Below are 13,702 nucleotides of genomic sequence, written 5' to 3' on the forward strand. Positions count from 1 at the left end.
TTCACAGCCTAAAAAAAAATTGCGCACATGATAGCTTCAGCAGTGACCTTCAAATCGAATGCTTCCTTACAATACTGCCTTGGTTGGGGATAGTGCTTAAATTACTGCTGCTGCACACAGAGTGGCTGATACAAAACAAAGGCCAAGGCACCTTATCAAGAAAATCAGTATCCAACTGGGTCCAGTATCCAATTTGGGGTGTCACTATCTCTCAGTCTGAGAGATAGCACCACTTCCCACAGTGAAACAGGGACCCTGCAATCACTATACTTGGCACAATTCTGCACAATACTGGTTGCAGAAGAACCATGCAATAAACCCCACAAGAAGCAAAGAAATGGCTACATAAAGAACGTAGTTGCAGCAAAATGCCATTTATTTAGCCAGAAAACGTTTGTGCCAAAAATTTACCATAGAAAGGTAGGAGCTGTCCAAGTCACATTGTGCAAAGTTTCCGCAGTAGAAAAACTTGGGATTGCCACTCTACAGTAAGTGTTAGTATCAACTGGGTATTTAAAATACTGAAAGCAATCTTTGGCAGTCGATGTAGCATGGAACCATGGATAACTGAAGGCCACAGTCCAAGACGGCTATGCTTGTTCCTTACACTTGGCATTAGTGCACTCCAGATATTTGTCTTGTCCATTTAATCACGAAAATGTGTACGTATACCAAGGTCACTTCTGATAAACAGCAGCATAGTGCAAGAATGCATAAAAATAATTAACTGAACCTTTTAACAGCGAAATATGAGCAAATTATTCCATTAACTACGCCGCAAGACATCAAATCATTTCTCCACTACTACTTCCCTGGAAAGTGCCCACAAGATTGTCACTGTTCAAGCCACAACAACCATTCAAGCAGCAGGCTCCAAGTATACACTAGGTTTTGTATCCGTGGAACAAGAGAATTCATATCTACCTACAATCAGCAAGTGGAATTTTTCAGCTTGTAACGGTACACCACAACAAAACCTGTACACCGAAGATATTGCCTCGCAAGAAGAACACAAAATGCCACATGCTTCTAGCACAAGAAAGACATAGGTCTGTGTGAGACGTACCGGTCAGTAGCACGTGTGCACATGCCACTTCAGCACATGCTCAGTACGACGCACACCACCACGGTAAAAACCTAAATGCATAGACGACCTCGTCTTCACGTAGGAAGCATTCTACTATAAGCCACATAACAAGATTCACGAGCAAAGTAAAACGCTTACGACATCTCTCTCGCACTACCGCAGACAAAGCACAAATATAACAATGATACTTTTTTTTTTTTACCAAGTAGATTTAACAGCCATTTTCAATAACAAAAGTAGATTACCATTCTTTTTTTCGTTTTGTTACTTAGTGATAATTTTACTAAAACATGCATGTCAATCACTTGAATACCAAAAACAACTGCAAGAAAATGTCCACGCAAGGTGCAAAGCGTTCGCATTCTGGCTCAAAGTATTATGTAGAAAAGTTGGTTCTGCTTTATTGCAAGCTGACATCTCCTCAGCAGCCTTACAGCACTGCAAAGTGAGCATGAAAGCACCATTCACAAGCAGAAATGAAACACAAACGTACACGAACGTTTGAGAACACAGCATCACTTCATTCAGTTCTCGGTGAGAAAACAGCCTCATAATAAATAGCCAGTGCCTCTGAGGCGGGCACAGCAGACAAGATCGGAGCACAAGAATGAGACATCCGTGCTCTTCACAGCAAACAAAAAAAAAAACCTGAGAGTTGACTGCACATGTATCTAGACATGTAGCCCGCCAAACACCCGCTTACAACTGCGCATGTTTCAGATCTATTGGAACTCCACCCAAGAACCTGCCAAAAGATTCGCAAGTTTGTTTTTTTTCTCTGCACATAAAATCAAACAATATTTTGCTCAAACACAGGAACTTTACTGTGCGAAGTTTTGGCAGCACTGGAACATTGCACATAACAGTAACACTAAATCCTTCAGCTACTCATGCAAAAGAAAAATTGATGCCAGCTTCATCATTTAGTCAGTTCGACCAAGTACTGATACTAAAAATGAACTGGCTGTCTGATCGAAAACAGAAGAAACATGCACAAGGACTCAGCAGCCTGTCACTCCGACAAAAAAAAAACACTGCCATTCTTACGCCACTCTTTACAAGTAACAATTTGCATCAGCCACTGACCACGGAAGTCTTAAAATAATCATAAACAACACTATTCAGGCGAAGTTCTCTTGACTATAAACATATACAAGACAGTGCACAAGAACTCCACTAAGAGAAAGAAACGAAGGCAAAGCGAAAAGTACGACCACTGGTTTAGTTACAATTCTTGAGTACAACCAACTGGAAGGTGCCTTGCCGACTACAGGCACAGTCGCGTAAAAGCAAAAAGAGCACTGCGGTAAGGTAAAACAACCACGATCATTGCAGTGGCAGCACTGCGATGCTGCTGTACATACAGAGAGATTCTCAACAAATCGAGAGGCCCCTGCTGTTAGTGAGTCAGCGGGGGGCAACCCGCAAGTCAGGAAGGATGCGTAAACAGGAGCCGAACTGACTAGGGGCCAAGGCCTCAAAAAAGCAGGTCCGAACTGGTGGCTGACAGGGACCAGGCCGTGGCGGGGGCCGCTGGTGGCTCCTCAGGTTCAGGAGCTGCAGGCGGTTCGGGGGCTGGCAGAGGCCGGCTCGGCCGACAGAGCCCCAGCTGGAAGCCTTCACCACTGCTCAATGCACTTGGCGTGTAACTGCCCAGAGAGCCTCCTGCAAATGTTTTCCCAAAATATCGGCTGCTTTGAAGTGCACAGAAGGAAATATCAGACTTCCCTTCACTTTTGCATGCACTTCCAGTTGCAATTAAAACCACCACACTGTCAACGAACCTGAATTACACCCAATATTTGTGGGGACCAAATTCTCTGGAACATGCGATAAGCAATCTAGATGCATAAATGACATGCATTGCAACACTTCCCTCACTTCACAGCTAAACCTTAGAGAGCAACACTCTGACGTAAGTGCAGTCTTGAACTATCAAGCTTTGATAATACAGCTGCTCTATTCAGCGCTATACTTGTGTTGTATAGTAAGAAGCAAGCTCGCCAGTGTATATATCAAGGTCGCATTTTTACATTTTTTCTTTAAGTTAGTTTTTGTGCAAAGGAAGATGCAGTATATTTTGGGTGGACTCCACGGAATGGTGCACACGTACCTAGCTTGCAAACACAACTGCATCACAAGTAAAATTCTTTGCATCATTTTTCTTCTATAAATATATCAAAGAAACCACCCGAAGAGCCACCAGCTGGCTAAAACAAGACATTAAGCAAGCTATTAAACAACACAAACAGAATAACACAAATCAAAAAACACACTGGAATGAAAACCAAGTACTTAATAAAAGTTTTCATCACATAATCAGAACCAACAGACATAAGGTGCCAAAGACTAAACCCTCCATGACAGCCTCCATCATTTAAGGCCTGTTAAGATTCAATCTGTTTGCAACACTACAAAATCTACACACATTTATTTTATCTATTTTCATTTTCCAGCAGAGACCAATAGTGGTGTATCTACCTGTGCCTCTCACATAACTATCCAAAGGATACCATACCGTTAACCACCAAGACAGTCCTAGGGAAGGCACAAATCCTGAGAACAAAGTTTGACGTTCCTCAAGTTTCAAGTTTTAGTTTGCAGAAATGTACTTCCTGCAAAGAGCAGAGGTTTTGTGATATGGACCCAAAAAAACTGCTATACCAACTCCATCCAGCTACAACATGAACCGATCAAGACAAGCACTAGCACAAGAGTAGACAGGTGGGCCTAAATCAGCGTATTTGGTTGGACATACCAAGCAGCATGCCTGTTTCATCTTGCATCATTCCATCTCCAAGAACTTTTACTATTAAAAAAAACTACTACATTTTGCTCCTGTTGTACAGTTCTGCAAACATGGCTAAACAGGTATTTTCACCACATGATCATTCCACTAAGAGACACAGACAGAGCCTCACATGTCAGGTAATATTCCTGCTGGGTCAGCATCGATTCCTGCTTTTATGATTGCACACAGCCATCAATAGCACTTACGAGACAGCGTATAAAGCTCATTCCGTCTATAGGGCATTGCCGTCACCATACCTGAAAATTACTTTGCATTGTTTCAAACAAACCGAAAAAACATGGCTGAAAAAATACACAAGTGATGTTGCATCAAAATTGTGACAGAACCGTTCTTTGTGTAGCATTCAATGTGGCGTCATACCGTTTTGCTTCCCATTTACCATCCATCTGTTAGTAAAGTTGAAGGCTACTTTGCCACAGGGATTCGAACTGATAAAATATGTACAGAGTCTATCACACTTGTCTAGAGCTCTCAAGCGGGGCTATGTGGAGGAAGTAAAGTGAAATGATATTGGAGGTACTGACTCCTACTGATAATACTAGACTTCTAACGCAGGCACAAGGCTATGCAAACTGCACAGGCACAAACCCCTCACCCCTGACAAAGCCGCTATGTTAATAATTCACTCAGTTTGCTCCGAAGCACATTGTCGAGTGCTCTAGACAAGTGTGATCGACTCTATACCTCCCGCTGTATGACTTATGTGTCTATCAAGAAGCGAGATGAATACTGCGGCATTCCTTTCTTAAAAAACCAAACTACCACTTTTCCGAACTGCGTTCTAGTCTCTAAATGCCAAACCGCCAAGCAAAATGGTGCCAAATAGTGTTTCAGCATGTCAATCTATTGAAGCATATACAGCTCGTTCCGCTGAAGGGGTGCCAAACATGTTAGAAAAACAGTCATGCAATCGCATCAACAGTTAGGCAGTGCCTAAAAGTCTCCCAAACATTTTTTATCACTGCTCTCATTTCACGGTAGCTAGTCCACAAATGTATAGCAGGGTCCTAACGGCATCACTTTGTCATTCAATGCTGCACACCTGCATGCGGCCCCTTAGTCAAATGAATAGAAACACCAGTTTACAAAGCCAAGGCCCCTTTTCATCTCTAAGCTCGGGATGATTGGCACCACTTGTTTGCTTCACAGACAGTCAGGCTTTGCTTGTGGGGGTTAACGTCCCATAGCAACTTAGGCTATAAGACACGCCATAGTGGAGGGCTCCGGAAATTTCGACCATCTGGGGTTCTTTAACGTGCACTGACATCGCACAGCAAACGGGCGCCTTGCTTTAAGCCTCCATCGAAAAGCGGCCGCCGAGGCCAGGATTTCATCCTGCATTCTCGGGAACAGTAGTCGAGCACCGTAACCACTGCACCACCCCGGCGGGGTACTATGGTGTCTACGCTCACAGCATAAAATAATTTGTGCTGATCCTTCTGAGTGAGAAAAGCAACTCAGAATCTTACAAAGCACTTCCTTATGCCAAATAAACCTTCCAAGGTAGCTGCCAAACATGCTCATGCAAGTGCCATACCAAGTTTTGTTTGGTATACAGGGCAAGCATCACCTCACAGCCGCAGATTTAGGTTCAATGCACACCTTATAGCACAACAACATTCATGACAAGTAAAAGGTCATATCTTGGACAGAACACTGTACTGCACTGGCAATTTATGAATTCTTTCAAGAAGCAATTTCCTTGCTACATAGTGAAAAATAATTACTTCCGTACTGCTTACACAAGGACAGAAAAGGTTAGGCTTCCATGGCAATAAGAAATCTTGCCATTTTATTAATGATGCCCTGCCCTCATACACCTTGCATCTATATAAAACAAATCACTTATCCAAAGCAGGTTATGACCAGCCAGCACCCTAGCTCTAAGCCTGTGTGCACATAACATAATAGCACAGAAGTTTTACATTGGAAAAAGTCACACTTGCATGTGGACTTATTCATAAATCAGGCCCAATGTCTCATCATAAACATACCTGCCATCTGGATTGCCTAAAGCATACAAATGGTCAGAGCAGACTTCAGCAAAATGGCCCACAGTGTCGACCGCCACTTACCACAATTCCTGCCATTAACCGTGGGTGCCTCTGGGTCATGGCCATTTCCTCGGGGACTCTGGCATTCTTCAGCAGCATATTCTATGGTCACCAAGGCGCTATCATTAAACTGTATCTTCAGCTGAAAGACAAAAAAAATAGTAATGAAAACCTCAAAAATTTCCACTAAGATATCAACTCAAGCCTAGTTTTCCTTGCCATACCGTGCCATTACCAGCTTATTTTTATGCTTTATTCATAAGGAGTCCTTTCAGGCTATAAAAGTGTTGTGTTGACAATATCAGATATTTGTGCAATTTACTCAAACCATTATTAAAGTTGCCCTAACACACTCAGGCACTGCCGTATGGAGCAGAGAACAGAATTAGTTGCAATGTAAAAAGAATTAATACAATGAATAAAACATAGTAGAACACCTGCTTTCAGGCGATTATTTGTTGACTGTCAAATAAGCAGTTATTTAAACCAGGTGCTTGCAGGACAGCTCACTAAAGAAATGGGAGAGCCCACATTGCTGTACAGGTGCTATCAAAAGCAAATGGAAGGCAATATTTGCAATAAAATTAATTTCATTGCCCTTATTTCAATCTTGAATAGACATATGGACTAATTTTCGCTGTGGAAATTACAGTGCACTAATAACTTTCATAAGAAATAAATTTTTCTTTTACCAAGTTGCCTTCCATTCACGTTTGACGGCACCTGCATATGCACAAAATTTGAGATAGTGAATGCTGTCTAGGATAACAAAATGATTCTTGCATCTTCTAAATAAAATTATACATTATTACATAGCAAAAACTGCAGTCAGATTTTTTTTTCCAGAAGCATGTATGAAAGACACAAACCCAACTCACTTTTTGTTATTCATTCTATCTGCCATTAGCAATACCTGCATTTCAACTTATAGGCATTTACCACAACCATTAACTTTGTCATCATCATAACCATCACAACATAGCATATCATAAACACAAGAATTGGCCACTCATTAAAGGTAACGAACAGTTTGTGCTTAATATATTTATGTGTATAATAATAACTGTACAGCCATTTTCTCATGCTACACTCTTATTAGTGGAGATTTGGCTACCCCAGCACAACAGTGTGAAGGAAGTACAATATGAAAAGTACTTCATCCCCAAATTAATAATTCAGTTTTTCTGACCACTATGCTCAAAATGCTGCTGTCTCACATGCCTAATTAGACTGGTTGTGTTGAAAACTTAAGACATGCATACCCAAGAACACAGGCGTGCCTTTAAAATTGTGCAAAATAAGCAGGCCTGAAACGTCTCTGCCAACAAGTTTTCAATACAAACATGTATGCTAACTGCAAGTTACAATTAATTTTAATTACTGCATTTATGGTGAAAATTTTTCTCAGTTTGTCTCCCTGGCTATAACCAAGTTACACAAAGAAGTTTTTTGTACTGCTCTGCATTCTTTTTTTTTGCATTCAGCAAAGACGAGGATGTAAGGCAAAGCATATACTGGATGCCCCTAAAACCTAAAGCAAGGATCCAGCAAAGCACTCTACTTCAGTTTGCGTCATAGCAAGCTAAAGTATAGTGCTATTTTCAGCATATTGGCAACCACTCCTCAAATAACAAAAACTAACGTGACATGGAATCTTTAAATGCAGTGACTGTATGAGAGTAAGTTAGCTTCGCATCATTTCAGCACAATAAGCTACATACATACATACATACATACATACATACATACATACATGCATACATACATACTGGCCAAAGTTTGTTAGCAGTCATTTCGAAACATAACCTTTAACTAATTCAGCAATAAAAATGACCTAAGAGTACCAAAAGACACATGCCTACCAGTTTACCATAAATCGGATTTTCATGCAAAAGAACAGCAGCCTGGCAAATAACATTGTTAGATTGCACTGCATTGCGCAACAGGTTGTTGGAGCTAGCATGGTGCACTTCTTGGAGACAAAACAGATTTCTATCAGTAGTTAGTAAAAGCTATGCATTCATGTCAGCACCATTTTTCACGTATATAGCTCAACTTACTGCAATGAGAGGAGAGATGCCTCAAGAGACATTAAGACATGGCGTTTGCTACCGTTAGCAGTGTTCAGCATATTGCAACATTTCTAAATTATCACCATATGAACTAATCACCTACAAAACACAATGAAAAAAAAAATGAATTGCAAATGCTGTCCTTTTGCAATACTTAAGCATTTACCAGCCGCTCATAGGTTTGGTAGTTAATCAATTTCGAAACAGCCTGACTGGCTTACAGATACACAGTATTGTGCATTTTTTCATGAAGACATTAAAAAATTCTTCTGCCACAACCTCAGACCCATTTGCAGTGAAACTGTACATGGAGCTTGGGCACTGCGCTAACATTTGTCTTGCAGCAAGTTTGTCAATTGTAGTTACCTGCTTTGGCTACACATCATGCAAACACATAATCGTCTGTGCCGATATCTGGCAACCAAAAACTGCGACAAAAATAAGGTCACCGCCAAAGGGCGGCGGGTGCACCACCTGTCGTCCGCAGAAGATGCACAAGCCATGCAATGCTCGCCTCGCCGCCTCTTCCATCCTGGTGGTTTTCTTGGCAAATAACAGACGGCTCCACCAATACTGTTTGCAGCAGCCAAAAAGTGGGGAATTGAGGAAGAATGGGAAAATGGTGACATCTGCTCATTCGACTTCTGTGCAGAGGATGTGTTTGCATCGCGCTTGACCAAAACCGTAAGTACCATAGTCAAACTCGCTACCAGACGAAGGTTACCATAATGTGCAAACTCCGTATGCAGTTTCGTTGCAAATGAACCAGCACTTGAGGCAGGAAAAAATTTTTAAGTCTTCACAATAAAGGTGGACAATACCGAACAACTATGAGACGTCAAAAACTAGTTAGCGACCTGCATTCATGACTGCACTATCAAACAAGTGGCTATTGCAATATGACATCAGTCAGCAGAAAATGCATGCAAAGGTGCCACATATGTCTTAAAACGCTCCGGCAGCACTACCATTCAGTTATGAAGGTCACAAAGCGCACAATTTTACAGGGATAAAAATAGTCCTCAGCTCAATGCGAGAAAGACTGTGCAGCAATACTTTCATACTTTCTGAAGAAGATTCCAAGCTATGGAGGCAGCTTATACCTAAATTTGGAAAAGTTCTGTTCACCACTCAGACAGTTCAGAGCATTTGAAACCATAACTCAGTCGAGCCCAATAATGCATGTCTATGGGTAAAGCATGAAGAGCTGCGGCAGCAATAAAATGTGTGGTGGCATGAGTTTCACGCCACAGGCTCAAAATCAGCATGTCTGATGGTTGATGCCAGACAAACTTATATTTACTTTCCATTCCCCTTGGACAAGGGAAATGAGTCTCAGTGCAAAACAACTTGCTTGGAACTTTGCATAGACATTTTGCACTGAAGCACAGACATTATTAAAGCTTTCAGGATCATTTATAAAGCAGTGACAATTGCGCAGAAACTATGATCGCCTGTGTACATAAAGGGAAACAACTTCAATGGAGCAACAGCTTGCTTCAGAAACAGAGCGTTGCAAAATCGAAGAGTAGCTCGCATGCACTTAGAATGACTCGTAAGAATGACTCTAGCTTAGTACCAAATGGCACGTGTTCTCAAAACGGCCTGGCAGGTGGCTCCAATGAAACAGAACTGCTAAATGGCAATTTGGCAAGGATTCAACAAGTTTTTTGCAGTGACCTGTAGAGCTGGTTTACTGTGCAATGACATTGTTCACTTCAATGAAGCAATGAACATATTAAACACTACAGCATGCAGCATGGCACTGGGTGCGCACAGGTGATGCCTCAGGAGTGCAACAGGGAGATGAGACTGGTCAGACACTGACTGCCCTTACATATGACACTCCTGGTGCATCGCCTTTGCTCAGCTGCGAAGCTAGGCCACTAAGTGCGAGCAAGCCGCAGTATTCATGTCTGTCCATGTAGCCGAGAGCGTTGAGCGAGAAAGAGGGGTGTGCCCCGCCGTGGCCCGGAGGGGTCAGCGGCCTACCTTCTTGTTCCTGGTGGTGAGCAGAGCGCCGCCGCCGACCACCACGTTCTCGCCGACGAACACGATGCCCGACGGGAACGGAAGTGGCTCATCGGACGAGTCCAGCTCGTCAGAGTCCAGCGGACTGCCGCAGGGTGCCCGGGTCACGGCCACGTGCGGCTTCACGTCCTTGCCCCGGAAGTCAAACACCACACTGGTGGCCGCTGGCGAAGCCTGCCGAAGCTGCGGCCACAAGGGCCCCGGCGCGGCATCTCGTCGTTCCGGGCGACTTACAGTAAGAGAGGTTTTCAAAGGTGGCTCATCGTTAGTAGGCGGCTCATCCTGCTTTCGCAAAGGCTTGATGTTGGCCACGGGCCTGACTGCCCGTGGCCTGGCCAAAGGCTGGTTGTTCTCCTTGTCAGAGCGTAAGGGGACCCGAGCTCGCAACACGGGCGGCCGCCGGCGCAGTGGCCGCCGGTTGTCAACCGAGGCCTCAAAAATGCGTTTGCAGGTACGAACAATATCTGCTCGTGGCAACTCACTGGCAGTTGTGGAACTTCGTTCAACGATTACGACGTCCTCGTTGATGAGTGGATCCAACAAAGTTTCCATGCTGCGCGCCCGCTGGAACGCAGGCTTCGGCGCCGACGCAGGCCGGACGCTAGATTTCGGTTCGAGCAGGTTTTCCACGCTGGCGTAAGCTCGCAAGGGTTGTTGCAGTCCGCTGGGTTCGCGCAAGCTTAGGCTGAGAAACTTGCATCGCAGCCGGTCAACGAAGCCTGGGCCGTACTGCCACTCGTGGTCCTCCGAACTTTCCAGCTCGGCCTGGCCGCCTTTGTCTTCGCCCATGCTCGGGGGGCCACCTCCACGGGGCGACTGCGGGCAAACCAGTCCGGCCGGAACGCGCGCCGCGTCGCCAAGGTGAACAGCCTTCTGTACGGTCCGGTCGCCGCCAGAGCCGGCCGCCAGCGCCGCCCAGCTGGGGAATGCCTTCTGCATGGTGCGCTTCTTGCGGAGCAGCTCCCGCTTCCAGTCCGGCATGGCCGCTTCCTGGCGCCCGTACATTTCCGACTGCGCTTCCGTCCGGCCCCTTGCAAGGAGCAACAGCGGGCCACCGCTCATGGCTTCCGCCCGGCGTGATGCGGGTGCCGCCGCTGGTCCGCGCACACAACGACCACCGTCACAGCACGTTCTTGTTGACTGTTGTCAGCCGGCCCAGAAAGAAAGCAGCTGAAGCCACCTGTCGGAATGAGTGCGCGACCTACCGCGGCTGGCGCGCGCTGCGTGGCGCTACTGCACGCGAACCGCAGCGACGGCGAAAGCGGCTGGCTGCCCGAAAGGGGCCGAATTACTGCAGGCGGTCGGACTGCTTAGTGCCACGCTTATCGCCACTTTCAGTCGAATCTCGTTCGACAACTGTTAGCGGCTTAAATGCGAATAGCCGTCACGCGCGGAGTGGAAAGCGCTTACGGCCGGTGTGCAGTCTAAATCTAGAATTAGCCGCCGCTCGAAACGCGTACGTGGCACACTTCCTATGAGCAAACAGGTACGATGACATCATTTGACGCTCGTGACGGAAGCAACAATCGCTATGATTGCAATGCAACAGTGACTGCGGGGATGAGTTTCTCCGCCGCAAATGTTAATACAGCGTCTACTCGTCTTGCTTCTTGTTCTTTAGACATACCGCGTTGGATTGAAACGGCGTGTTAGGTAAAGCGCGACCTGACACATCCCTGAAAAATGCAGACTATGTGAGAGCAATTAGTGACGCGAGGAGCACCTTCTTGGAATTAGGCGTATCCAATAATATGCCACAGAATGAATCAGAGTGAAAGGGAGTGGCTTTTTGACACGACCACTGAAAGCTTTAAATCACATTAGTCCTGTAAAGACCGTTTCGTTTCAAATCTCTGCACTGCACGAACTACTCATTGATTTGGTCGTTCGTCGATCTGCTCTCTTGTTCTCTCGTTTTCATTTATTTTTAGTGCTGCACGAGCTGTTCCAGACTGCCTACGTCCACACTAGTTGCGGGTGTACTGGCCTTATAAAGATTATTTACGACGGGTAGTTATGCATGCAGTAAATGGTCAAATAATTAAGCTTCAAATTTAGTTTAAACAATGGCTCAGATCAACACACACAGAAAACTTGTCATCGAGTGCAAACCAAATTTAAAAAAAAATAAAACGACTGGCTCGCACATCTACCTCGTATTATATTATATTATATTATATTATATTATATTATATTATATTATATTATATTATATTATATTATATTATATTATATTATATTATATTATATATTATATTATATTATAGTTGGCGAATTAAAATTTAAAGAACAAAGTGACAGACTTCTTTCTTTTTTTTTTTAATTTGACTAGTATTCCGAGTTCTAAAGCAGAGTTTAAAAACATACGTTTTGTCACAGCAAACTTGTATCAGCTTCACTGCTTTATTTTAAATTAATTGGCTTTGTGTATAGTAGTAATTATACACGCAAAAAGCTGTACGCCCAGCCAAATCCTGTCCGACTAAAAAGGTTTTGGAAGAGGGGAGGGTGCCAAAGTTGGGGATAAAAAAAGAAGAAAGCTTTGAAAGTAATTAAAGTGTTTTCCATAACAACATAATTAACTTCCGTTTGTGATTTATGTATAAGACATTAAACTACTTGACTGAGAATGCCGGCGTGTGCATTTTAAAATTTTCAGCCAATGGGCAGGTGGGGGAGGAAGAGAGAACCAGGTGCTGGGCGGGAAGCTAGAAATTTAAGACGAAAGGGAGCTAAAGGGGTATGTTTAGTAAAGTTTTTCTTTTCTTTTTTTTTTTTGTCGTTGTTTTCCGCCATGCTGCGCCGAGCAGTAATAAATTAATACAAATTGATTACATCTAACTTGTAATAGACAACGCGGAAGATTTTGTTTTTGAAACCTTCCTGTTAAATACAACATGGCAATTTTTACTACCACTTTTATTCCCGAAATATTCATCCTATTATGCAGTTTGCAAGGCCCTTGCTCAAAATTTAAACAGTGTTTCTAATTAAGTATTATAGGACCATGTCAGGTGCATAGTGGAATTTCTATCTTACGTACACAGGCTCAGCCACTAAGTCCATCAAGATACAAAACAGTTCGATCCCTCTAGAAAAATAGTCCCCAATATAAAATTATGTATTATAATGACACATTGAACGGAAACGAAATTGGGTTTTTAAAGATACCTTCAACCCAGTGGACTCTCTCGACTGCAATTTATTGGCGGCCGGGTGTAGGTTCTCCTATTTCTTATTTTTGTCGAGATTGGTACCGATATTATAGCACAGCTATTCAATTTGGTACCCTGTTGTAATCTATAGTCGTCGAGAAAAAAAAAAAGACAGCAGATGCACCTCATAGAAGGTTCTCCAGCCAATTGCGTCGACCGATTCTCATGAGGCCGTGGATAATCTCCCTAGATCTGCTAACGTAACGATCCAGGGTGTCGCAGACGAAATGGGGTTCACCGCGGCTCGATCGGATTAACCGCGTCGTCATGAAAATGGTTGAAGGGCTTCCTTTGAGAAGCATTTACCGCTTTTGTTGCGAAAGCCCGTCGCGTAGTCCGTGGCCGCAGACACGAATAACGTTGAACAGCCGCGAAGAAGAAGAAGAACGCTCGGTCACCCGCAGCTAATACTTTCGCTAAATATTCGGTTC

At 43.8% G+C, this 13,702-nt stretch overlaps 1 protein-coding gene across 1 annotated transcript; it reads right to left on the reverse strand.

Annotated features, from left to right (window-relative positions):
• Positions 1-358: 358 nt before the first annotated feature.
• bif (protein phosphatase 1-binding protein bifocal) lies at positions 359-11,434 on the reverse strand. The gene is made up of 3 exons (XM_084588539.1): positions 10,018-11,434; positions 5,975-6,095; positions 359-2,752 (listed from the first exon to the last, which is right to left on the reverse strand). The coding sequence occupies exons 1-3, from the start codon at positions 11,116-11,118 to the stop codon at positions 2,565-2,567; spliced, it is 1,410 nt and encodes a 469-aa protein (XP_084444665.1). The 5' UTR covers positions 11,119-11,434; the 3' UTR covers positions 359-2,564.
• Positions 11,435-13,702: the final 2,268 nt, after the last annotated feature.

Source organism: Amblyomma maculatum, chromosome 1, assembly GCF_055883805.1.
Source record: "Amblyomma maculatum isolate TAMU_Amacu chromosome 1, ASM5588380v1, whole genome shotgun sequence".
NCBI lineage: Eukaryota > Metazoa > Arthropoda > Arachnida > Ixodida > Ixodidae > Amblyomma > Amblyomma maculatum.